This window comes from Neofelis nebulosa, chromosome 7 (assembly GCF_028018385.1).
Source record: "Neofelis nebulosa isolate mNeoNeb1 chromosome 7, mNeoNeb1.pri, whole genome shotgun sequence".
NCBI classification, from domain to species: Eukaryota; Metazoa; Chordata; class Mammalia; order Carnivora; family Felidae; genus Neofelis; species Neofelis nebulosa.
This window is the reverse complement of record NC_080788.1, coordinates 136,184,913-136,209,839: the sequence shown is the minus strand read 5'-3', so window position 1 is coordinate 136,209,839 and position 24,927 is coordinate 136,184,913. Positions and strand designations below refer to the sequence as shown.

The window sequence follows — 24,927 nt, the reverse complement described above, 5'->3', positions numbered from 1 at the left end:
TTATTTTCTAAAGCAGTTGTGCTAATGTATTCCTACCAGTGGTGCCGGAGAGTTCTTGTTTTGTGTCGTTAGCAACAGTTGGCATTCTCAGTATTTTTAGTTTTTGCCAATGGACTAGGTGGGAAGGGCTGTCCTCCTGTGGTTTTAATTTTTACTTGTCTGACTGCTAATGAAATCAAGCATCTTAAAAAAATTTTTTTTTTATTTTTAAGAGAGTGAGCGGGGAAGGGGCAGAGAGAGAGAGAAGCGGGGGGAGGGAGGGAGGGAGACACAGAATCTGAAGCAGGCTCCAGACTCTGAACTGTCACCACAGAGCCTGACACGGGGCTTGAAGTCACAAGCTGTGAGATCATAACCTGAGCCGAAGTTGGGCCCTCAACTGACTGAGCCACCCAGGCGTCCCAAAATCAAGCATCTTTTAATATGTTTATTGGCCATTTATGCTTACTTCCTGGTCAGCTCATTAATACATTTAAACAGATATTTTATCTAACACTTTGAGTTGTTTCCAGTGGGTCCAGAGAATCACGTCTCTGATACTGTCAGAAGTCCAGATCTTTTTTTTAAACCAGCTTTATTCGTTTATTTTTTTAAGTTTAAAATGTAACATATGCTTAGAAAACGAACAAAAACTATGCAGGAAGTAGTAAAAATAAAAGCTGAAATTAGTGAAATAAAACCCAAACAAATGGTAGATAATACATATACATGAAGTCTAAGTGTTAATTTTAGAAAGAGTCTTAGCATAGTTTTGAGCTTTAATAATTTCTTAAATAGAAATGCTATGGGGTTGAAAAATTATTTGAAGGTTTATTTAAATTTCTTTTATACTAAATTTAGTTTTGTGGATTTCAAATATTAAATTTTTTATTTAACATCTTTAGCTCAGTCCCTCTGTGTATCAGTTAGGGTTCAACCTGAAAAGCAGAACCAGTAGGGGGTGTGGGGTGTGTAACACACCCCCACAGTGATATATGTGATATGTAGAGGTACACACCTATGAGGTTTATTCTAAAGAATTGGCAGTGTGATTATGGGAGTTGGTAGTCACAGTGGGAAGATCCCATCACATGCAGGCTGGAACCCACAGGCATAGGCCAAAGGTATTCTCCACAGATGGTCAAGAAAGAACATCACAAGCAGGACAGAACTCCACGGGGAGGGCTGATGTTGCAGTCTACAGCAGGAATTTTTTCTCCTTTTGAGGGAAAGCTCAGCCTTGCTTCAGCTAGCTCAGTCAGGTCCACCCTGATTATTCAGGATGAATGCCTTCCTCAAATTCAGTTGATTAGGGGCTTTGATTACATTTGCAAAATACCTTCACAGCAACATCTAGATTATGTTTGATTGCATAACTGGGGGCTGTCGTCTATCTAAGATGACACATCAAAAACACTGTCCCTCTGATTCAAGATGGTAAAAGTTGACCTGAAATTTACACGGGCGAGTACTCTAGATAGCCAGGAAAATTGTGTGAAACAACAACAGGAAGGAGGGGCTTGCTTACTAAATATCAAATATTGACTAGATGAGTAGAACAGAAGGAGAATCCAGAAATAGAGCTTAGGATACATTTGAGCATTTAAACCCAAGCCCTAAACTAATTTCAACTTCATGGAAACAGGATAGGTTATCCAACTGATACATGACGTTGCCACAGCTGGCTGTCTGTATGGAAGAAAATAAAATTGGATCCCTATTTTATACCATATACGAAAGTAAATTCCAATTGTATTAAAGCTTGGATTCTCAACTGGGAGTGGTGCTGGAAACCTGGGGCTGTTTTTGGTTGTAACTGACCGGATGGGTCTTCTGGCATTTAGTGGGTGGGGGCCAGGAATGTCAAAAGCACACCTATTGAGAAACACTGTTTGGAAGGTGTAAATATTAAAACAACTTTGCAAGGAAACCTGGAAGACCACATGTAGAGTCTAGGGGCAAGGAGGAGCCTAAGCAAGACTAAAACTCCAGAATCTGTGAAAGCAAAATAGGACATGTTTACTATAGACAGTTTAAACACTTGTACATGGCAAAAGGTATTATGCAGTCAATAGACAAATGACAGATCTGGCAAATAATCCTTGTAGCACTGGTGACAAAGGGTTCACATCTACCCTACAAGGTGCTTTTACAAACAACAAGAGAAAGTTTAGTAGAGAAATGGGCAAGGTATGCAAAGAAGTTTTCACAGAAAAGCACCCCTGGGGGAGCCTGGGTCCTCGGTTCAGGTCATGACCTCGCGGTTCATGGGTTCGAGCCCCGCATCAGGTTCCATGCTGATGGTGTGGAGCCTGCTTGGGATTCTGTCTTCCCCTCCACTGCTCGCTCTCTGTCTCTCAAAGCAAATAAACATTTAAAAAAATTTTTAATTAAAAAAAAAAACCTGTGAATTTCCTATAAACATGGAAAAATGCTCAAATTCACTAGTAGAGAAATAAAAATTAATAAAGTAATGACATGTCATTTTATACTCATCAGGCTTGCAAAAATTAAAAAGACCATTTGTTACATTTCTTGACTTTTTTTATATCTGCTTTTTGTAGTTTTTATTCTCTTCTTGTCACTTTTTTCCCCCTTTTGTCACCATACTGTCTTTTAGTAGCATCTTACTTACTTACTAAGGGAGCTAGTATTGTGCTGTGAAGTACCAGTTCTGTCTTTGATACTTACTGTGTGAACTTGCCTGAGGTCACAGTGGTACAACTTCATCAGCTGAATAGAAGAGGGTTGATAGACTCTGTCCTCCAGCCGCGTAGTTTGTGAAGTAGTTCTTCCAGGCTGCTTTTTAACCAACTTCTCTCTTCCTCAGGAGCGGTTCGATGAAGCAAATGCTGCGTTGGATTCGGCATCGAGACTTACAGAACAGTTAGATTTAAAGGAAGAACAAATTGAAGAACTTAAAAAGCAAAGTAGGTGGTTTTTCTTTTCCTTTTTTTCCTGGCAACACTAGTGCTGAATCAGGTGTAGTCTTCTCAGAGGCACTGGTGCCGTTGAGTGAGAGCAGCTTCCACTGGGTGTGACCTCTATTTCCATCTCCCACGACCAGCTTGCTTCAGTTTTAATACGGTCTTCGTGAAACCAGCGTCAAAAGTTGGCCTTGCCTGTCCAGTTAGTTTTCCTGGATGTTGAGGCAGTCCAGTTGTGTTGGGTGTCACCCTGTCGGTCATCAAGGGAAATGATTTTACTGACCTGACTTTTTATGGTTAGGCGTCCCTGATCATTCTGTGTTCATCCTACCTAAAGCCATCGGACGTGTTAAGACAGTATTCTCGAGCCAAAGAGTCACTTCTTGTGGACTGAACCTCCGGCCATAACTAGCCTTTTATGATTATGGATGATGCTTTACAAATAGACACTCATTTATATAATGGTGTGATGCTTATAAGATAAGCCCTGCCAGTTCCCTAAGGTGAATCCTGTGCCTGGGATTGTCAGTTGGGCCTCAAGTAATCAGGGGGTTCCTAATGCTTTGTTGAGTCTAACCGCTGACCAAGTTGGCATCTCATCGTTCAGTCTCTGATTTAAGGGTTCCCGGGGAGTTGAAGCTATTCTAGGGCTGCCTGCAGTAGGTGATCTAAGGTTATCAGAAAGGTGACCGTGGAGCCTAGAAATGTACCACCTTTAGGTATCTGGGTTGGGTGTGGTAGCACCAAGGCACGTAATTAAAGGAATTAAGTACCTCAGAATGTTTTATTAATGTAAAATAGAAATTAGAAATAGGCAAAATTAGGAGGAGATGGCACAGCAGAAAGAGACACTGGCGGCTGACAGAAACAGCGACTCGGCCGCTAAGGAGGCAGGCAGGCAGGAACCACCGAAGCACGGGTACCAAAGGACGAGCCAAGCCAAAGGAAGTTGCCCTAAATCTAACGACAGACAGCAGATGAGAGATTTTTAGGAATATAAAAGACAGGAAGCTACATGATGTGAGGTAGTTGTCCTCAAGATAATGATTTCTGAGGCAAATCACTGCCCAACTGAAAGTCCGGTGTCTGCTCTGTTGAACTTGGCCAGCCTTGGAGCTCTAAATCTCATAGGGGGCGGGGCTGGGCAGCCAGGAAACAATTAAAGATTGAGCATCATAAACATTTTATATAACATATACTCTGTCACGTTTAGTCTTAAACTCTGATCTTTTTGCCCTTGACCAAAGCTCATATCTTTCCATGTTACTTTATTTTGTCCGGTCAGGAAGATGGTTATTTATAGTTTGATTTCTATTTTGTTCTGTATATCTCTGTCTCCTTTAAAGATAGGGCAGCATCCTCTATATTGTGCCCTACATGTTGGAAAGATAGCTCCTATGGGAAGGCCATATTTATTGGGAAAATGCCAGAGCAACTGTAGCATTATCTGAAGACATACGGCCAACCCAGAGAGGACACACTGGGTACCCCAGGGATTGGCCAGAGAACTGACAGCTTAGGGTAGCTCTGGACTAATGGAAGTGAAAAAGCAGTATTCTAAGCCAATTCATTGGTCTGGGACATGCCAGTGCTGTATGGTATGCTGCTGTGTAATATTTAAGGCCTCATCTTCTTTTAGGTATCTACCTGAGTCATTTTCAGCAGATGATGGTAAGATTAAAGATTCTGTGACTTACTGTAGTTGCTAAATAGTATGAGTCCCTGTGCTACTTAGGACTTGTTCAGACACTCACTTAAACTCCCAGTAGTAGAATATATCAGGTTCAGATTATATCTGACAAAGCTTGGGTGGCCTCGGTCCCTACTGATGTAAAAAGTTACAGTTACCATGCAGTCATGCAGTGTGAATGTGTAGGAACTTTGGACTCATTTTGTGTGGAGTAAATATTAGCTTCAGGAAAGCTCTGGTTATGCTTGAGGTCAGGCAGGTATTTGAGAGGTCAGGCAGGAGGCCAGTGTTGCACAGACGGGAAGGGGAGTGAAGAGACAGTTCTGTTGTGTCTTTAAGTCATTCTCGCCATTTACATTCTTGCCTCTTCTTAACAGTCTGTTTTCTTTTATTACCTCAGTGCTTAATATTGCTTTTCTATCTGTAAACACAAATGTGATTTTATTTTCTCAAAGCTGCACTCTTGATTTGATAATATAAATAAGACCTTGATTGGCTTGGTTGTTTCAAAAGAATCACTGTATATTTTCTTTCATAGATCATTAAGTGCTTTAAATGTTGATTGATGTTGTAATACTGTACTTTATTTTTAACACAAAACTTGGCCAGACAGCGAAAATATTTGCCAGGAGAAACAATTTTGAAAAAGACAGATTGACTTTTGTTGCAAGAAAGTACATAGAGACTTGAATTGTAGAAGCAAAGCATTGTTTTATTTCTAAACATCTGTAGACTGATGATTAGTTGATACGCAGTTTCAACATTTAAACAATATTGGGAAACTCACCTTAAAAGTGGTATTTTACTCAAAATGCTTGGTTATGTTCTTGCTACCAGAGATGAGATGATTCATTCTGCTCAAACATATGAAAAGGGAGCTATTACGTATAACACCAGTATGAAAGCAGTAGGTCTTTGATGATTTCAGTCGTTCTTATAGTGCTAGGTACTTGCAACAGTAGGTTGAGGTTCCGGGTATTTGCAGGCCTTGTGTGAAATGTGTGAAGGTGCCTTATCAGGCATTAAGTAATTAATGAGAACCGACGACTTGGCTTCATGTTAGATGCTGTGTGAGATGCTAGATAGGATCCTTTCTTCCAAGGAGTTTAGTTAAGTACCATGTAGCATAGATACAGAATAGGTTCACAGAGTAAGACAGTGATGTGCTGCAGTGGTCATAAAAGAGTGTGTATTTTCTTCCCTGAGAATCTCATTGAGGGTCAAGGGCATTCTGTGGAGGAAAGGATCTTGAGCAGAGCCCTAAACTAGTAGTAGGGTTTCACCCCCAAAATGTAAGAACTTCTCTCTCCCTTGCCCTCCTTAGTGTGACCCCTTTCTCCATAAAATAACATTGAAAGGAAACCCTATGATCCTGTAGGTGCTATATTTTCATAGTTGGCTGGTAGAAGATCTATTGCTTTCCTTCTTTCTATAAATTGTTCTTTCAGCATTTTACCTGCAGGTGTTTTTGTTCAATACAGTTCCAAAGACTTACTTTGCACACCATCCTGTATTCCTGATTTTCAAACTTACGACACTGGTCCTCTGTGAAGCAAATAGGACGACAGTGTCTTTCATTAACTGTTCTGAACCGATCAGCGTTCAGAATTTCTGTGGAATTGTCAGACACGGGGAAGTGTACCCCTGGGGAAACCTAGACTACAGCTGAGCTATTAAAAGATCTGTGACCTTGCTGTATTTATGGCCAGATTTGACATTTTCCTTCTTTCACTTCTTGTTCTCCACCTTCATCCTTGAGATCAGTTCCTGCTTAAATGAAAAGATGGGATAAAATTGAAGTAGAAAGCACAAAATAGTTCTTGTTTTGATAAGTTATTCAGAAGGATGGTGAATGTTACGATACATGAAGAAAAAGAAGTTTTCATAAGCAATACAAATTTAGATTCTAGCATTGGAAATATCTTCTGGTATGTCTGCCTGTCTATGGCTGCGCCTTAAAGGACCCCATAACTAAGTTTGTTTTGTTGGTGTGTGTTTTTTTAAAACTATCTTTTAGAGCACTTTTAGGTTTACAACAAAATCGAGAGGGAGGTATAGGCATTTCCCATGTAACCGTTTTCCCTCCATTATCAACATCACTCACCGGCACGGTACTTTTTGGGTTTATATACCAAGGATGAACCTACAGTGACACTTCATGATCACCCAAAGTCCTCAGTTTACCTTAGGGTTTACTCCCGGTGTTATGTGTTCTCTGTGTTATATATTCTAAGGGTTTGGGCAGATGTCTAATGAATTACATCATGATAGTGTCAGAGGATTTGCGCTGCCTTAAAAGTCCTCTGTGCTCTCCACCTGTTCATCTCTTTCCCCCTCCCTCTACCCTCACCTCTGGAAACCGCTGATCTTCTTACTGCCTCCATAGTTTTTGCCTTTTCCAGAACATTATATAGTTGAAAGCAGACAGTATGTAGCCCTTTCGGATTAGCTTCTTTCACTTAGTAATATGCATTTAAAGTTCCACCGTGTCTTTTCATAGTTTGAGAGCTCATTTCTTTTTAGCGCTGAATGATACTCCATTGTCTGGATGCACCACGGTTTATTTATCCACTCACCCACTGAATGAAGGACATCTTGGTTGTTTCCAAGTTTTAGCCATTATGAATAAAGATGCTATAAAGTTACGAGCGCAGGATTTTGTGTGGATGTAAGTTTTCAGCTCCTTTGTGTAAATACTGAGGAGTGTGGTTGCTGCAGCGTATGGTAAGAGCATGTTTAGTTTTGTTAGGAAAGCGCCAGACTCTTGCAGAGTGGCCTCACCACTTTGCATCCCCGCCTCCTGCTCACTGGCGCCTGCTGTTGTCAGGGTTGCAGCATTTGGCCATTCTGATAGTGTGTGGTGATACCGTGTTATTTTCATTTGCATTTTCCTGAAGACGAATAATGTGGAACATCCTTTCATACGTTTATTTACCATCTATACATCTTCTTTGGTGAGGTTGTCAAGGTTTTTGGTTCATTTAAAAAATTTTTTAGGAAATTCTGGTGACTGCTTTTTAAAAAATGTATAAGTTGAGAATGGAAAATTACAGTGTGTAGTTGTGTTTTTTTTTTTTTGAAGGAAATCTAAAAGAATGTATAAAATGAGTCCCAATAAACCTACTGTAATATGAAGCATAAAAATAGGTTTTAAAGCTACAAATATAAAAGAGATTTAAAATGTTTTTCATGGAACTACCTTTATGGTGCTAGATGGTAGAGTTTTTATTTTAAATAAAGACATTCCGTTTTCCAGGACATGATTTATACAAGAAAACATATAATGTCCTGTTGAACATAGGCCAAATACATTCCCAGACGCTTTGTTACCCAAACCTTTTGAGGGATTTCTTTATAGATGTTTTTGGCAGAAGTGGTGATTTTAGAGGAAACATATAAGAAATACCAGATGCAGTTTTCTGAATTGCCATAAATGGTTAAAAAATTATTTGTGATGATATAAACATCTGGGGGTATACTAGACAATGCCAAGATTTTAGTTAAGAAAAAAGTTAGTATCAATTAGGTAAATAAGCCCTTTTAAACTTAATGGTCATATTTTTAAATGTGTGTTTTATTAATTCTTCTAAGTACAAAGGGAAAAAGTATATTGTGTAGAGATGAGAATGTTTTGAGTTAATGTGTTTTGTGTATTTTCCCTCATATGGATGGGGTAATTCAGAACATAAATCATGTATTCTTTTTTGTCCTGTGTTCTGGTCTTCCCAGATCCTCTCCCTTCCTAGAGAAAAATGAATCAGTCTCGCATTTACTTCTCAAAAATTCATTGTTTCTTGCTGTGTACCTGGCACCAGGATAGGCACTGGAGAGAGAAAGACAGGGGACTGGTACTTTCAGGAGGCTTATAGTCAGCCACGAAGGGGAAGGTTGCATGTAATCACAAATAGGCAACAGATTTCAAAAGGAAGGAACAATTCATACTACTTGATGATGGTAACGTGGAAGGGTGGAGAAGGTACAGTATACCGGACCTCACCTGAGTGACGAATAGGTACAGCTAAGCAGGCAGGAAGCTGGGGAAGAGTGTTCTAGACAGAGGGAGGAATTCATACATCTGAAACCGGCCGAAGATCTGGTGACCGGTAATGACCAAAGGGAAGGCGGAGGTGGAAGTGGTAGTTAATGTGGAGGAAAGAAACTGCAAGTGTGGATCACAAACACAACTCATAAACTGGGGGCCAAGTCATAATCACGTGAAAGCGCAAAGAGGACCAAGGAGAGACAGTGTTGAATCGGAGAGTTCCTCACGGAGGCTCCACCCGACTGTCGCCACGCAGGCATGTAGGCCCAGCGCTGCCAGATCTCCGGCTCCTTCAAGAGACACTGGACATGCAGACTTTTGTGTGAAATGTTCCAGTTTTCTATGTGACACTGAATTTAAAACAACCTGTGTGGGCTGAAAAAGCATTTTTGGGGGCCAGATTGAGTCAGTGCTCATTTGCAACAGGGAACTTTCAGAAATGAGTTGAGGCTCAGTCTGCAGCTTAGCCTTTTGTCATTGTTTTCTATAGATAGTGATGATGATACTCAGTAAGTGGCAACATTATTATAATGACTTCACTTTTTTCTGACAAAATTGCGGCCCTTTCTTTTGGGATTTGGCTAGTCTGTGTGAACCTTTTAAAATGAAAATATGTAACTTGATTCACGGTATTGTCTTTTGAAAAACTTTTGTTTCGATATGGAAAAATGCAGTACAAATTACTTGAATTCACACTGAAGGATTGAGGAAGGGGGGTAGAGGGGGAAAATACATTTGATCTGGTTCCATTAAAGACGTTTCTATAAAAAAATCTCTTAAATGCACATGGCAACTCTAATTTAGTTGTACAAATAATCCAGGAGACCTCAATGTTGCTGTTTCAGTGTAGTCCAGATTCTGATCTAGTGAAATTCAAATTAGTGAGGTTATACTGTATTAATAAAACTCTTTTCCTGTGAGTTCATTGCGAGGAAGTGGAATTTCAAAAATTACTTTTCATTCATCAGTGAGTAATTACAGTTAGGGAATGAGAAAGCACTTACCATGTACTCTATCTAGACCTTAAAATTCTATCGTATGGTTGAAAAGAATGGAGTTAAAAGACAAAGCAGATGTAGTATGTCTCAGCTTCACGTGTTAAATATAAGATTTCTTTAAAAAGTTTTCTTTGGTGTTATAAAGAAAATGATTCTATGTTAAGTTGACATTCTGTAATAAAAAGACCATCTAACTTCTAGCCTTTGCCTTAATTATATTTAATTAAATATTAAACGAAGAGGCTACGTTTCCTTATATTGAATTTCACGTATTAGATTTAAATTTATTTTTTAGGTAGTGTAGTGCAAGTAAGACACTAGACTCAGTTTATTTGCCAACACACCTGTAAATGAAATAATCTAACATTTTTTTCTTCCTTGGCTCCTTTGCCTTGGTTCAAAAGAGGATAAGACAAAATGGAGGCAAAATTATCAATGTGAATATAACCAAAGTGATACATTACCGGTATTGGTTAGGGGTAGATTAAAAGATGGATTATTTTGTTATTTTAAGAAATCAGATGAACGAGTCCTAATGCTTTATATAGCACTTCCCTGTTTAGAAAAGTCACATTTAATCAGTAGATTCAAAATCCTTTGAGATTAAGCATGCATATTTGACAAAATAGGCAACAAAGTCTGGCCCTGGTGACAGGACCGTGGTTCCTATCCAGGTCTTATTACAGGACCGTGATTCATATATTCTCCTGACCTTCAAGTCCTGTTCCAGTCACTTTTCTCAGTCAGGTGACTGTTAAAAAGTCTGACTTGAGTCTCGTCCAAGAGAGCTAAGTCATGCAATAGCCAAATGACTTTGTAAGGAGTGTGACTTAATTTTACGATGTGCTGTGAAGATAGTATTACAGTGCAGTGTTACTCATCACAAATAAAATGTAAAGTTACAATGAGCCGATTTGTTGTAGTCAGTTACATTTTATGTTCAATTTTGATTGTAAATCAAGTGATGAAGACCATGGTGTCCTCTCTAGGCATTCACAGAGAAGAGGCTGTGATATGGCAGGTTTGAGGATCTCCTATACTTAGAGTAATTCTTCCCCTAAACTAGACTAATCTCACTTGCTTTATTGCTCAACTCTCAAGTGTATCCCCCTGCCTTTTTTTTTTTTTTTTTATTATTGTTTTCAACTTCCAAAGAATTATTTTGGCATGTTAGATTATTTCACAGGGATATTATATTTGGCTAAAAACCCATTTCTGAATAACCGTTATTTTGTCTGCCCATATAAATACAGTTCTGATTTCAAGTTGTGGTTTGAATTAGTGTTCAGTTTTTGTGGAGAAATCTTCAGGATCTCTGATGGGAGGAAAATAAGGGTGCCTCGAGAAAGAGAGAAGTCCATAGGGGCCTTTGAAGTCAGTATTGCCTTTCTGTTCTAAACCTTTCCTAGTTCATACGGTTCTTCCAAGCCCTCCCCCAAAATTCTGAGGGTCTTTTCCTAGACTTAAATACCAGAATACATTGAAAGTACTACGTGAGTTTGAACCGTTCCAGGCGTGCCTGCAAGCATATGCAGGGTTATCAATTCTGTCACATTAGTTTAGGACTAACTTAATATTCTGATGAGTTTGAGAAATTTTTACCCTATTATTTTGGCCATGAGGATGTTATGACCCTACCATTCAGAACAGAGATTTTAATCAGAATTATAACCATTCTTGATGAATTTTCATCAAGAAAATATTTTTGACTTGAACTTTATTAAGACAGATTTCTTGATCTGTTTTTTATAGAGCAAGGTTAAATTTTTCTAATTTTACTAAAATTTTAATCAGAATCAATTCTTTGCTTTGTGCATGTTACTCTGAAGATGTCTGTCGTTCAGTTTTATCTTTCTTTTGTTTTTTTAATAAGAGACGATATAGGGGCGCCTGGGTGGCGCAGTCGGTTAAGCGTCCGACTTCAGCCAGGTCACGATCTCGCGGTCCGTGAGTTCGAGCCCCGCGTCGGGCTCTGGGCCGATGGCTCGGAGCCTGGAGCCTGTTTCCGATTCTGTGTCTCCCTCTCTCTCTGCCCCTCCCCCGTTCATGCTCTGTCTCTCTCTGTCCCAAAAATAAATAAAAAACATTAAAAAAAAAAATAAAAAAAAAAAAGAGACGATATACTGTAGTGGTTATATCCTGGTTATGCTCCAAAGCAGTGCTAGCCAATAAAAATATAATGCAAGCCACATGTATAATTTAATACTGTTTAGTAGCCAGGTGAAGTTGATTTTAGTAACATAATTTATATATCCCAGTATATCCAGAATATTATAATTTTGATATATAATCAATATAAAAAATCATTAATTTTAGAAAAAGTTAGATAGGAGAAGGGAAATATGAGAGACGAGAAAGGTGGAGGTAAGCTTGACCTCTGGTTTTCTGCTACCTTTCCATAGTGGGGGAGGGTGAAACAGAAGACTGTGCTCATTGTTACTCTGGCTCTTGCTTTAGCTCATGAGTGGGATGGTAGATTCAGAACTTTGACACGAGATTAGTTTACTCACTATTCGTAGTTGAGAATTCTATTTACGTTCAGAATGCGGTGTTAGGGCCCAAAGAGTACCACGTGTTCATTGTATATATGTGCCTGTTGAGAATCCAGAATGTCTTTTACTGACTCAAACTTTAATAATAATCTTGTTCTCTCTCTCCCTCTCCCTCTCCCTCTCCCTCTCCCTCTCCCTCTCTCTTGTTTTAATGTCCAAGCTTAAATTCCTTACTGGTAAGACAGGAAAGGAAACGTTTGTAGTAGATTTTCCGAACACAAACTTTGCTTTTATAATATGGTTATGGCAACCATCTCTATTTTGGTAAAGTTAGCCTATTATATGAATTACATTTTGCAATTTAGATTTTTGCAATTTAGAAGGACCACAAGCCATTGCAAACAGTTAAACTGGACATTTTTGTATATGCGTTTAGTACTCTAAATCAGAATATTAGGCATTGTGCAAGGCAGAATGAAAACATAAAGCAGACGGACCTGGCCTAATCTGTAGGGTTCAGATGAAACTTTGAGGAAGTGACCCTAGGACCTTAGATATGGAGGTGCTGATGGAAAAGAGCTTTTCAAGTAGAAGAAAAAACATTGGTAGAGGTTGCATAGTTGGAATTGAGAGTCTGGAAATAAACCGTACTTTTATGATCAATTGGTTTTCAACAAGGGTGCCAAAAGAATAGTTTTTCAACATATGGTGCTGGAACAACCGGATGTCCACATGCACAAGAACAAAATCAATCCCTTACCTCACACCGTGCGTGAGAATTAACTCAACATGCATCACAGACCTGCATTTTAAAGTCACAATTATAACATTTAAAAAAAGGGCGGGGGGGGGGGGGCGGTGCCTGGGTGGCTCAGTCGGTTAAGCGTCCGGCTTCAGCTCAGGTCATGATCTCACGGTCTGTGAGTTCGAGCCCCACGTCGGGCTCTGTGCTGACAGCTCAGAGCCTGGAGCCTGCTTCCGATTCTGTGTCTCCCTCTCTCTCTGCTCCTCTCCTGCTCATGCTCTGCCTCTCTCTGTCTCAAAAATAAGTAAAAACATTTAAAAAAAAATAAAGTCACAATTATAAAACTCTCAGAAGAAAACATAGGAGTAAATCTTTGTGATGTTAAATTAGGCATTGATTTCTTAGATGTGACTCTAAAAGCACAAATAACAAAAGAAAAAATAAATTGGACTTCATCAAAATTGACAACTCTGGTAAATAAAAGGATGCCATCAAGAAAGCAAAATGACATCCCACGGAATGGGTGAAAAGATTTCCAAGTTCTGTATCTGACAAGGGACTTGTATCCAGCTACTACCTGGAAAATGCAGCATAATTCAAAGAGTAGGTTTGTGGAAAGAGATCGGAGTCCAGTGTTTGGATTGGAGTGTTTCTCGATTCGAAAAGTAGAGCTCTGCTGCAAAGCAGTCGCCTCTTCATTTCTTTCAGATCCAAACTTGTCATCTAACTTGGATAAGCATCTCCTTCAGCTCAAACTCTCCATTTCTCAGGTGGCAGGTATCAACACCCCATGGGCGTGGCCGAGCGTTCCTTAGCCTGGGGATCGTTGGCCCCATGGCACGGCCGGATATATGAACAGGGTACTCTTGTTGTAATTCTAGACTTTGCCTATAATACTGCTTGGATTCCAGCTGTTTCACCAAGATTTTACAGATTTTGCTTCCTTTTTAAATAAATGAGAATTATAAAGTAGTCCAGCATCCTTCTGAATTAGTCGTATAAGCTACAGTCATCTTGATTAGTGTGTTAGAACCAGTGATCTGAATTGTATTTTGCAAGTTCTATGCCTCAGAATACTTTGTCCTAGGAGCTGCATCCGAGCCATGCTCTTAGTTGTGTTAAATACTCTTCTTAGCTCACCAGAAACCAGTCCAGCCAGGAAAATGGAAAAAGGAAAATCTAAAATTGTCCTTTCCATTTCTTCCCATTAAAGAGTGGCTCTGGAAATGTTTTATACAAGGAAGCAGTGGTGAAAAATCTCTTTTTTGCTATTAAGTTTCTGAAGAGAATGAAACCCTTTTTTTGGTTTTTAAATTTTCTATTAAACAATTGATTTTGGGGGGGGGGGGGCGCAGATAAACCACGTGAATTAGTGCATACTCTGGCTGCTAGGTAATTTCTATACCAGAAAGCCTAGTTTCCTGAACCAAGAAGAGATGGAAGTAATTGAATGTCACTAATTGGAGTAAGTGTATGTATTCAGATTTTGCAGGAAAGATGTTATAAACCTCATTATATATTCATCCAGGCTATTTTAATCCGTTAACGACTCTCTTTATTCACATGTTTTAAAACAGATGAGCTCCGACAAGAAATGCTGGACGATGTACAAAAGAAACTGATGAACTTAGTCAACAGCACAGAAGGAAAAGTGGACAAGTATGCTCTGCCTATTAACTTTTATGTATTTTATGGACATTACCTTTATGGTGAAAACAGCTTCTACATGTAGATGTTTATATGTGATGAAGTTTTTTAAAAGCCTTTTCTTGTATGGTGATGAGATGTAGGTCGTTTTCATGAGGAGTCAGTAGAATAACTTCTCTTCTCTTGGTTTTTAAAGACTTCTCCCAGCTCAAATTACTTTTCTCGAAACCATATGGAAGAGTTAAAACACCACCATAATATGAAGCACTTAGAAAATAGAAAGTTTTATTCTTATCATTCTTTTTAGTTCTCTTTAGCTGTCCTTAAACAAACATACCTTGTCTGAAACCTAGGTATATATGTAACATGTCATTAATGTTTTAAAGATTTAGATATTATTAGCAAATTTTTAATAAACGTGCATGGGGAGGTATAAGCGTAACTGTTAAGCACAAGAAGTGTCGTCAGCACTTAAGGTGGGGAGGGAGAAATCCTAAGTATCTTACAGTAGAGCCCAGATAGGCACCGAAAGTTACTTACCTAGGCGCTGTCTCAGTTGATTGATTTATTTGTTGGAGAAAATGAGTGGGTAATAAATGATGTTTTAAAAGGTACCCGTTTTTTAGGTTGTTCGAAATACTCTCCATTAGACTTGTCAAGATTTTTTTTTTAAGTACTTTAAAACGTTTTATCGTTTAGTGTTTCTTGTAACAATTGCTTAAGTATAATTAAATATTCATATGTTTAGTGTTTATTGTTTGGGTACACTAAGTATTGGGATAACTGTTGAGTTAGCTTGAGCTGTTTCTGCCTTTATTTTCACAGAGTCCTAATGAGAAACCTCTTCATTGGACATTTCCATACACCAAAACATCAGCGCCATGAGGTGTTACGATTAATGGGAAGCGTCCTGGGTATCAAGAGGGAGGAAATGGAGCAGGTAACCAAACAATTGGAAGTCATTCTGAATATATTCATAATTCACATGGTGGCATCATTTAAAATTATCTTCTTTACTCAATATTATGTAACTTTTCATTTTTCTCAGTAACGTGGAAATGGAACCGTTTCATACTATAGTGAAGAGGTGAATTTGTTCAATTTGTATGGTATTAGTTCCGTAACTACGTCTCCTTTCAGAGGGCTGAAATTTCGAGACCTGGCAGTCCTCAACTTTTACTTGAGATAGTGCTTGGGATGACATTTTATTGTATTGGTAACCTCTCTCAATAGGAAACATTTACTAGGAATTGGACTTGAAAAGCATAGTTCGCTACCATCTGAAATCATGTAAAAATAGTTTTTTCTTTTCTTGTATTGATAACATTTTTCTGTTTGAAAATAATCTTTTCAGTTGCTTCATGAAGATCAGGGTGGTGTTACCAGGTGGATGACTGGGTGGCTTGGAGGAGGATCCAAAAGCGTCCCCAACACACCTCTGAGACCAAATCAGCAATCTGTGCTTAACAGTGTAAGAGCCAGTTTTATCCTTGCTGAATAGGAGTGCCGCAATGATTGTACATCACATTCATTCGCAAAAACCAGATTTCTTTTTTACGTTACTTTATTATACAGACCTTTGATTTTGGAATTGTGGAAACTGAGATCTCCAGAGAGATTAGCTTAAGGATCATAAGCCAGTTTAAATAATTTTATTGCATATATGTTTCGTTTTAACTTTTTATTTACATGGTACTTTTATTTTTCAAAGTACTAAGTATTTTTTTTCTTTGTATTTGATCATGCTGCTATAGGCACACAGCCATTTGTCTTGCTACTAAATGATGAGATTCTTAAAGACAGAGGCTATGCATGCTTGTGTCCACCTAGTCCTTGAACACTTACTACCGAGCACCTGCTCTGTACCAGACTGTTCTCAGCTTGGGGGATGCACCAGCAAACCAGAAGACAAAGCACCTCCCCTCAACAGATCTACATCTTGGCAGGAGGAGGCATTAATAAACATGAAAACATAGTGCCTACTAGTCTTCATGAATACTGATAAATTGAGTAGCTCGGGCTGCCCAGCTGGCTTAGAGCAGGCAACTCTTCGTCTCAGGGTCATGGGTTTGAGCCCCACGTTGGGCATAGAGATTACTTAACTAAATAAAAACTAAAAAAATTTAAAAATAAAAACAATAAATTGAGTAGTAGCTCTGTGAATCAGAATGTGGAATTTTCTTATTTTACTTTGTTTTTTAATAAAGAGGAAACTGATGCTAGGTGATATACCCAGAGTTGGTTGAAGATAAACAATACCCTATTTTAAATTGGATGGCATAAAGTTTGTTTTAAAGGAAAAGTCTACAACTACATTGTGTTAATCTGATAATCTTACTGGTGAGCTGCTGCTGTGTATTCATCGATTGGATGTTACTGTAGAAAAATAGGACTATTTAATACTGTTTTCCATCAATATAGTGTTTCATGTCCATGTAAACAGTTATTAAAATGATTTAAGGCTTGATGTCTGAAGTGCCATCGGGTAGCTAATTATGACTGTGAGGTTGGTAACAAGTGTTTGATCAAACATTATTGATTACATTGCTAAAGATTTTAATTGATCTGTAACTAAAGCACTAGTAGTTTTATTTGTTCATATAAACAATTGTTTCATTAATTGTTCATATTACTTATAAAAAATGATTCAGAAGGCATGATCTGTTTTTGATATTTGGAGTAGCTGGTACATTTTCTTAATTGTAGAAATATAATATATAATATATGTAATTTATAATATCTGCCTAATTAACCCAAATACTGTTTCCTTAGTCTTTTTCAGAACTTTTTGTTAAATTTCTAGAAACAGAATCTCACCCATCTGTTCCACCACCAAAGCTTTCTGTTCATGATCTGAGACCTCTGGATTCACCAGGAAGGAGAAAGGCAGTTACAAATGTGCCAGAAAGTTTTAAAGGTAAAACCAGATGCTTACTTAGTTTTTCTACAGTTTAAAAAATTGAATGTTTAATATATAATTATGGTTTATAGTGATATTAACTAAATTTTTAGTGTTTCTGAAAATGTACAGTGACTTCTCCCAACATTCCAGTAAGGCATTAGATTTTGCTTCATATATTCTTATAGCAATCTGATGCTTAATTGGCTTGGATTAGCTTAAACAATGTGGAGTATTTTTCTTTTGTATATTGGAATAATTCTCCTCTCTGCATAAGCCACTTTGAATTCTTCTTGGAAGTGCTGGTGAACTGGTAAACCTTTGCTTGGTCACCTGTTTTTCCTTCCTACTAAGGATACTTATTGCTAAATTAGAGTTAAAAGTGTAGTTTATAGTTAAAGATTTTTTTCCCTGTGAACATCTAAGTGTTACACTCAATAAGCAAACCGTGGTATGTTAATAATATTTATAAGAGCAGTACAGTAAACTGGCTTAGACATCCAAGAATGTATTAAAAGTATTCTTATGTGTTAAACGGTCTGCCTAGAAGCAAATTGTCTGGTGGTTGTATGATCTGTATGCATAGCTTTCTATCCCACTAGGTCATAAGGGTCTTATTTATATTTATATCACCTATTTTGGCATGCATGAAATTTTCTTGAAAATGAAGTATAATCCATTAGACTATAAACAGATTCTTGATTAGAAAGTCTGTCTTTTATCTGAAGTCTACATATTTTAATACAGACGAACTTGTTTGCTAGTTGGACTATAAAGGTGTGTATTATTATATACCCAAGTTCATAGCACATCAGATACGTAAATTTGAATAAAATATTAAAGAATTTATATTCTGAAATTCAAAACAAATTGCCTTAAGTCATTTAGCTGACTGTTTCTATTTTCCTGAATTTTGATAAAAAGAGAAATGGTAAAATTTGTTTTGAGAAAAGGTTTGGCTACTAAATTTAGTGAAAAGTCATCAAGACCATACTAAAAATGCTTTCTTCCTGCTACACTAGGTTGTAGTGTCTTCACGTGGATTCCAAAATTCATTGCGGCAAGATCTCCTGCTCCCTGCTCTGCCCCTCCCTCTCCTCCTCTTTCTTTCTCTCCTCCTCTCCACTTACCAGGCTATGTTCCCAGCTTGGTTTGGATCGATCAGAGACCAAAGCTAGTGATGTTCGGAGCTGGTATAGGGTTTGCGTTTAAAGAAAAGCAAGCCTACTCTTTAATCCTGGATTCAGAAGTATGTGGCAAGGGTCAGAGCTTACTAAGGGGCACCAGAAGCTTTTCCAGAGTTTGGAAAGCTGTCATTCACACGGAAGTAAAGCTTGGAGACCCAGGGTACTTGATGATAAGTTGATTTGATGAATTTGTCTCCATGCTTTCTTTGTTCTAGAGGTTACTCTTCATTTGAGTTTCCCATTGCTGAGTGGTGCTTGTCTCTTAACAGTGACGTGGTTAGCGGTCTCGGGTAACAAAGCGGAATTCTATCCACCAAGACATCAGGGCATAAACAAATACCTCTTGCCATAAAAACTAGTTTCAGCCTAACTTTATAGAGAAATAATCTAAGGAAGAATTGTTTCAAACCTTTGAACGTTAAAAAGAGGAGGATCAGGTAACATAATGTATATCTTGTTTTTCTTTGGGTAAATTAATGTCAGATCTGATTGTTACCACCGTGGTGTTGGTGCCAGTTTTTTTCATGGCCTTCATAATTATTGGGGGAAAACAAGTTCTCAAGTCTGTCATCTTTATGGTAAGTAGTTACAAAATTTGCGTGCATCGTAACATAGAAAACGCCCTCTAAAAGGCAGTTCTTAAAGGAAATGAAGTTTATCAGTTATATAAGTGGTATTTAAGTGTCAAACAACAATGTTAATGCGTTTCATAAAGTATTAGCTGTATATATAGGTATTCCTATCCCTTCCCTGTTCTTTGTCCGTTCATCTCTCTTGCTGTCTTGTCTTCTTTCACCCTCTGTGTGTCGTAGACTCTGCTTAGCAGATCCAGAACCCAGCAGCGTAAGAATTAAATTTATTTGGGGGCCCAATCTAGGAACTGAGAACACATGTACACCGTTAACCAAATCACATATAGGCGACTGAACAGCTTGTGTTTTATCATGTAGATGGCACAGAATCCAGATCTGGTAGAAGAACAGATGTGAATCCATTCCTGGCTCCCCGCTCTGCGGCTGTGCCTCTTATGAACCCGGCGGGACTTGGACCTGGTGGGCCTGGGCATCTGCTCCTGAAACCCATCTCCGATGTGTTGCCCACGTTTACACCCTTGCCAGTGTCACCCGACAACAGTGCTGGAGTTGTGTTGAAAGACCTTTTAAAGCAGTAGATGATTCCCAAGCCAGAGACAAACACGTGGCACTTTAAAGAAACCATAAACACTACGTGTGTGTACTTTATCACAAAGTGGCCTTTTGGAGAAAGTCATGTAATTGTTTGCAGTTGTATATTCTCTAAACTTAATAAAAATATTCTTATTGCTTTTAGAAATTGCAGGTGTCCCAGGAGGAAGTGTTTGCTACAATACATGCTGTGTTCCTTCTCTGATTTGACCTTTCATTTAAGCTAGAAACATTTTATTTTTTAATTTACAAATAATAAAAAAGATAAAGATAAAAATTTCTAGTAGCTTATATCAGCTCTTTACTTCTTTCTATGATTTTCAAGCCCATTTAAGTTAGAGACGCATAGTCTATCTTTTAAAGATAATCAAGAGACTTAGAAAAAGAAGAAGCGGCAGAAGAAAAAAAAAAGTAGCGGCTTTTCTGTAAGTGCTGAAACATAGATTCATCTTGAGAGGGCTCTGTGTCGACAGGCCAGCAACACGGTTGTCCCTGGGAGCTTGTAGGTGTCCTGAGGTGGAATGTGTGTTTGTTTGTTTCTATGCAATTTTATCCCAGGTGTAGATTCACGTGATCACCACGACAGTACAGGGAGCAGATGGTTTCATCAGGGGTCTCTCGTGCTGCCCCGCGATGTTTTATAATCGTGGCCACCTCCTTCCCTACGCACATCCCCTCCCAGCCCCTGGCAACCACCGACTGCTCTCCAGCTCTGTAACTTTGTCACGTCGGGAGGGCTGTGTAGATGGACTCCTGCGGTATGTTGTTACCTTTGACATTGGCTTTTTTCACTCCGCGCACTTCCCTTGAGACCCATCCAGGTTGTTGCCCGTATGGGTAATTTGTTCCTTTTTGACATGAGTACATACTGTGGAGGTAGGATTTGGTTTTATGAGCCAAGGTATCCTCTTAAAACCGTTACCTCACACACAGACACACAACTTTCATGTAAGTGTTAAGTCACACAGCTGCATTTAGGTACCTATAATTAGCAATATCACTAAACACGATACCTCCTGCCTCTGTCCAAGGCGTGAAGGGAGAGGTACGCAGATCCAGTAGTTCTCCATTGTCCTCTCACCCTCACGGTCACTGAAGGTAGTGACGTCACTGCAGCAACACCAGCACCAGGTGTTTGGAACTTAAGAGTAAGGGAGTAGGTCTTTAATTTTTTATAAACCCGTCATAAGATTCAGTCCCTGACTTGGAACTTAATTATATCAAGACGTTCATGATTGTGTTAGTTGTTGAAGTTGTACATTTGAAGACATTTCTTGCAAATTTTGTACATTTCAGTATGTCTTTAACATAGAAACATCTGTGTAACAAGGAAAGGTGAAAATAATACTAATCCAAATATGTAAATAGGCCTGGCTCTGGCCAGAGCTCAGTTTGATTGTTTGTAAATTTTGCTGCGATTAACTGTATACTTTGTGTACTGTATTTAGATTGGAAGATTGGAAGTCTTCGCGTACGAATGGGTAAAACTTGTTTCTCTGAAATGTGCAGTAGCTGAGACATTGCTGCTTCAGAACATCACCTGTCTCCTGAGCTAATGTATTTACACTGCCGTTCTTGATTTAGTATACTTTAAAGGAAGTTGTCGTCCAGGTTCTGTGTTAGGACTGGCCGACTGCCTCTTGTCCGTTTTGCCCATTATGATTTCTTATGAAATTATTACCCTTGGGTTTTATATGATCTTTCCAAAGATACTTTCACTGGCCATCTTAAATTATTTGCTGCTTGCCATTGAAGTTTCATTTCAGTGTGGAGCATCTGAAATAAAAGTTTCTAAGTTAAAAGAAAAAAAAGACACATGATCCTTCATTTTGAAGAACTAGAACATGCAAAAAAGCTTTGTCTTTTGATTTGAAAAGGAGATGCATGGTGCATATTTAAATAACATATCATATTTTAAACGCCTTGTATGACATTTTGAGTATTTCCTTCTCTGCTCAAAACAGCCTGGCCTCCCACCCCTTGTTTAACGTAAGTTTGAAAACTGTTATGGGTGGGTTGCATATCTAAACTTCACAGCATGACCTTACATGGCTGCTATTTAAATAAGTATGTGACCTTGTCCTCAAGCTGTAGTACCTAATGTTTCAGTTGTATCGCGGTTGAAACTATAGCTCACTGGTATGCATACTAAGTGTTTGTTGATCCAAAGCAGACTTAACTCATCCACTTTTCTGAAACGAAGTTGAGTCAGAGATGAACCATCTGCTCAAGGAATCTTCTTAGTAACCATACGATGATGAAGCATATCATTCTAATGTTAGCAAGAGGCCATTGCTAACAGTATTTTTACTGCAATATTTTAACTACAGTAGTTTTCTTGTTTACTTCTCTGTAAACTTACTAGAATTTGTGGTTGAATTTTGCTTTAGCTGCCAGGCTTTCACAACATTCCTAATGGTTTTCAGCCACTATAATACGGTAGAAAAGCCATCCAGCCATTGAATTTGATTTTAATAGAATCCTGTATCACGGTTGGTCGAGTTTCAGTCCCTGCCATTATTGATTTTTAAAAGAAAAAAATAAAAAACCAGAGGAAATAAGACCAGAACAACAAAAACATGGAGAAGGAGTGACTTTCTTAAAACTAGTGAATTCCAATTTCAGCTATCCCCTGCAAATAAAGCCTCCTGTGTATTTTAACCTTCTAATGGTTAACTGAAAGGGGGACAAAAGACTCAAAATACTTATCCAGTCAGTAGATGGAAAACAAACTATGTCTTCAGGGATAGGGAGTGATAAGAATTAGTGGGGAAGTGCCATATTGCGTCAAACTTAAAGCATTTGAATCTGATTTTTAAAGCTAACAAAGTTTTCCATATATCAAAGTATTGAAAACGTCTTCCATCAACAAAAATTATCTTTAATTTTGTAAATGTCAAGTAAGTATAACTGATATTTATTTTCTATATTCCTATGGAAAAAGTCATGGTATTTTAATGTTCTGACATTTGTGATTATTTTCCAGTCTTTGCTTTTTAACTTATTAAGATTTCTCTAATTAAAATTGATAAGTTGTCTTTTGGTTTTTAGGGAAATATCTAAGTGCGGGAAATTTACAACCCAACCTTAATATTGGGTTGTGTTTTATAGAGCTAAAGTCAATGCATCTCTGAATTTCTCAGGAGCACTGCAAGGCAAAAAAAAAAAAAAAAAAAAATACTCCAAATAAAAATGATATATGTAAGTTGGCAATGTCTTTATCCACAATAAAAAAATTTTTTTTAGCAAACAGCTGCTGACTTTTTCTTTAGAAGGGGGAGAAATGACTTACACATGTTGTTTATAGCAGCCGTTGATGAACTACGGAAGCTAATGTCTTCAAGTGTTCACCGGATGTGGCTGTTAGGATACTATGTGAGCCTTGGAAATGTTAAGTATGAACAGTTTAATAGATGCTGAGGATTTTGTGTGAAAAGGATCTGAGAGGTTTTAGCCAGTCTTTTAATTTTCTTTCAGAGGTAATATGCTCATTCGGGGCTTGGTTTTTCTGCAAGATAATCAGTTATGTCTTCATTTTTCCTGAGATGCGGCACTCGAGTATTGTTAACTGTTCATGTGATGGTAGTGTTGGAAGAAGCATGGCTTTTATTTATTTTTTAAGATTTTAAAAATTTAAATCCAAGTTAACATATAGTGTAATAACAATTTCAGGAATAGAATTTAGTGATTCACCACTTCCACATATAACACCCAGTGCTCATCCCAACAAGTGCCCTCCTTCCTTAATGCCCCTCGCACGTTTAGTCCACCCCCCCCACCCCCCACCCCGCCACCCAACACCCTGCCAGCAACCCTCGGTTCTCTGTGTTTAAGAGTGTCTTATGGTTTGTCTCCCTCTCTGTTTTTATCTTATTTTTCCTTCCCTTTCCCTATGTTCACCTGTTGTGTTTCTTAAATGCCACATATGAGTGAAATCATATATTTGTCTTTCTCCGACTTCTTTTGCTTAGCATAATACACTCTAGTTCCAACCACATTGTTGCAAATGGCAAGATTTCACTCTTTTTGATTGCTGAGTAATATTCCGTTGTATCTATATACCACATCCTTATCCATTCATCAGTTGATGGACATTTGGGCTTTTTCCATACTTTGGCTATTGTCGATAGTGTTGCTGTAATCATCGGGGTGCATGTGCCCCTTCAAATCAGCACTTCTGTATCCTTTGGATAAATTCCTAGTAGTGCTATTGCTGGGTCGTAGGGTATTTCTATTTTTAATTTTTTGAGGAACCTCCATACTTTTTTCCAGAGTGGCTGCACCAGTTTGCATTCCCACCAGCGGCACAAAAGTGTTCCCCTTGTTCCGCATCCTTGCCAACATCTGTTGTTGCCTGAGTTGTTAATGGCAGCCATTCTGACAGGGGTGAGGTGGTCTCTCAGTGTGGTTTTGATTTGCATTTCCCTGATGATGAGTGATGTTGAGCATCTTTTCATGTGTCTGTTAGCCATCTGGATGTCTTCTTTGGAAAAGTGTCTATTCATGTCTTTAAGGAGCATGGCTTTTAAAGCTGAGAGATGAAGTACTGATTTTGATTGACCCTTTCTTTGCGACCTTTAACAAAATTGCCTTGGCTATGAGATTTTTTTTTCATCTCTCAAATAACACCCACATAGTAAATGATCAAATGACACATTCATTCACAATATTAAATGAATACATGTACCAGTTGTGGAAATGCTTTACAAAATCTATAGTTCTACACAGATGTTAGAAGTTGTGATTATTACTGCCCCAAAGTGGCTAAGAATGTCAGGAGTGGGGTATTACTGAAGCCTAGGGTTGTTTCAAGAAGGTAGGGAGAGATCAAAAGTATGAAGTGCTTGCTGCACTGGGAAGATAAGTTTTAAGAATCCATTGGATTTAGGGACCTGGAAGTTGTTGGCTTTGAGTTTGAGCCGTGTTAGTGGAGTGGCAGAAGGAAAAGCCATATCGTCAAGTGAGTTGAGTAGGTGATGAGCAAATGGAGATGTGTTTGTAGGCAACTCTTCGGAGAAGTCAGACTTTGAAAGGGAAAGAGGACATGAGGAGGCGAGGAATGGGGTGGAGGGAGAGTGGTGTTAAGCTCAGAGGCTGAAGACAGTGTGGAGAGTTCCCGAGAAGGGGGAGCTGATAG

The 24,927-nt window shown here is 38.5% G+C and overlaps 1 protein-coding gene across 4 annotated transcripts in view; it reads left to right on the top strand.

The window, feature by feature from the left end:
• TRIP11 (thyroid hormone receptor interactor 11) overlaps positions 1 to 20,065 on the top strand; it is a 62,863-nt gene extending 42,798 nt beyond the window's left edge. For 2 of the 4 annotated variants that reach the window (XM_058740055.1, XM_058740054.1), the window contains exons 16-21: positions 2,810 to 2,909; positions 14,451 to 14,532; positions 15,346 to 15,460; positions 15,875 to 15,991; positions 17,293 to 17,437; positions 19,557 to 20,065. In XM_058740055.1, coding sequence (XP_058596038.1) covers positions 2,810 to 2,909; positions 14,451 to 14,532; positions 15,346 to 15,460; positions 15,875 to 15,991; positions 17,293 to 17,437; positions 19,557 to 19,777 — 780 coding nt within the window. In that variant the 3' untranslated portion in view covers positions 19,778 to 20,065. Of the gene's footprint in view, positions 1 to 2,809; positions 2,910 to 14,450; positions 14,533 to 15,345; positions 15,461 to 15,874; positions 15,992 to 16,274; positions 17,153 to 17,292; positions 17,438 to 19,556 lie in introns of those variants that run through there. The other 2 variants (XM_058740056.1, XM_058740057.1) reach the window with 2 other exon arrangements.
• Positions 20,066 to 24,927: the final 4,862 nt, after the last annotated feature.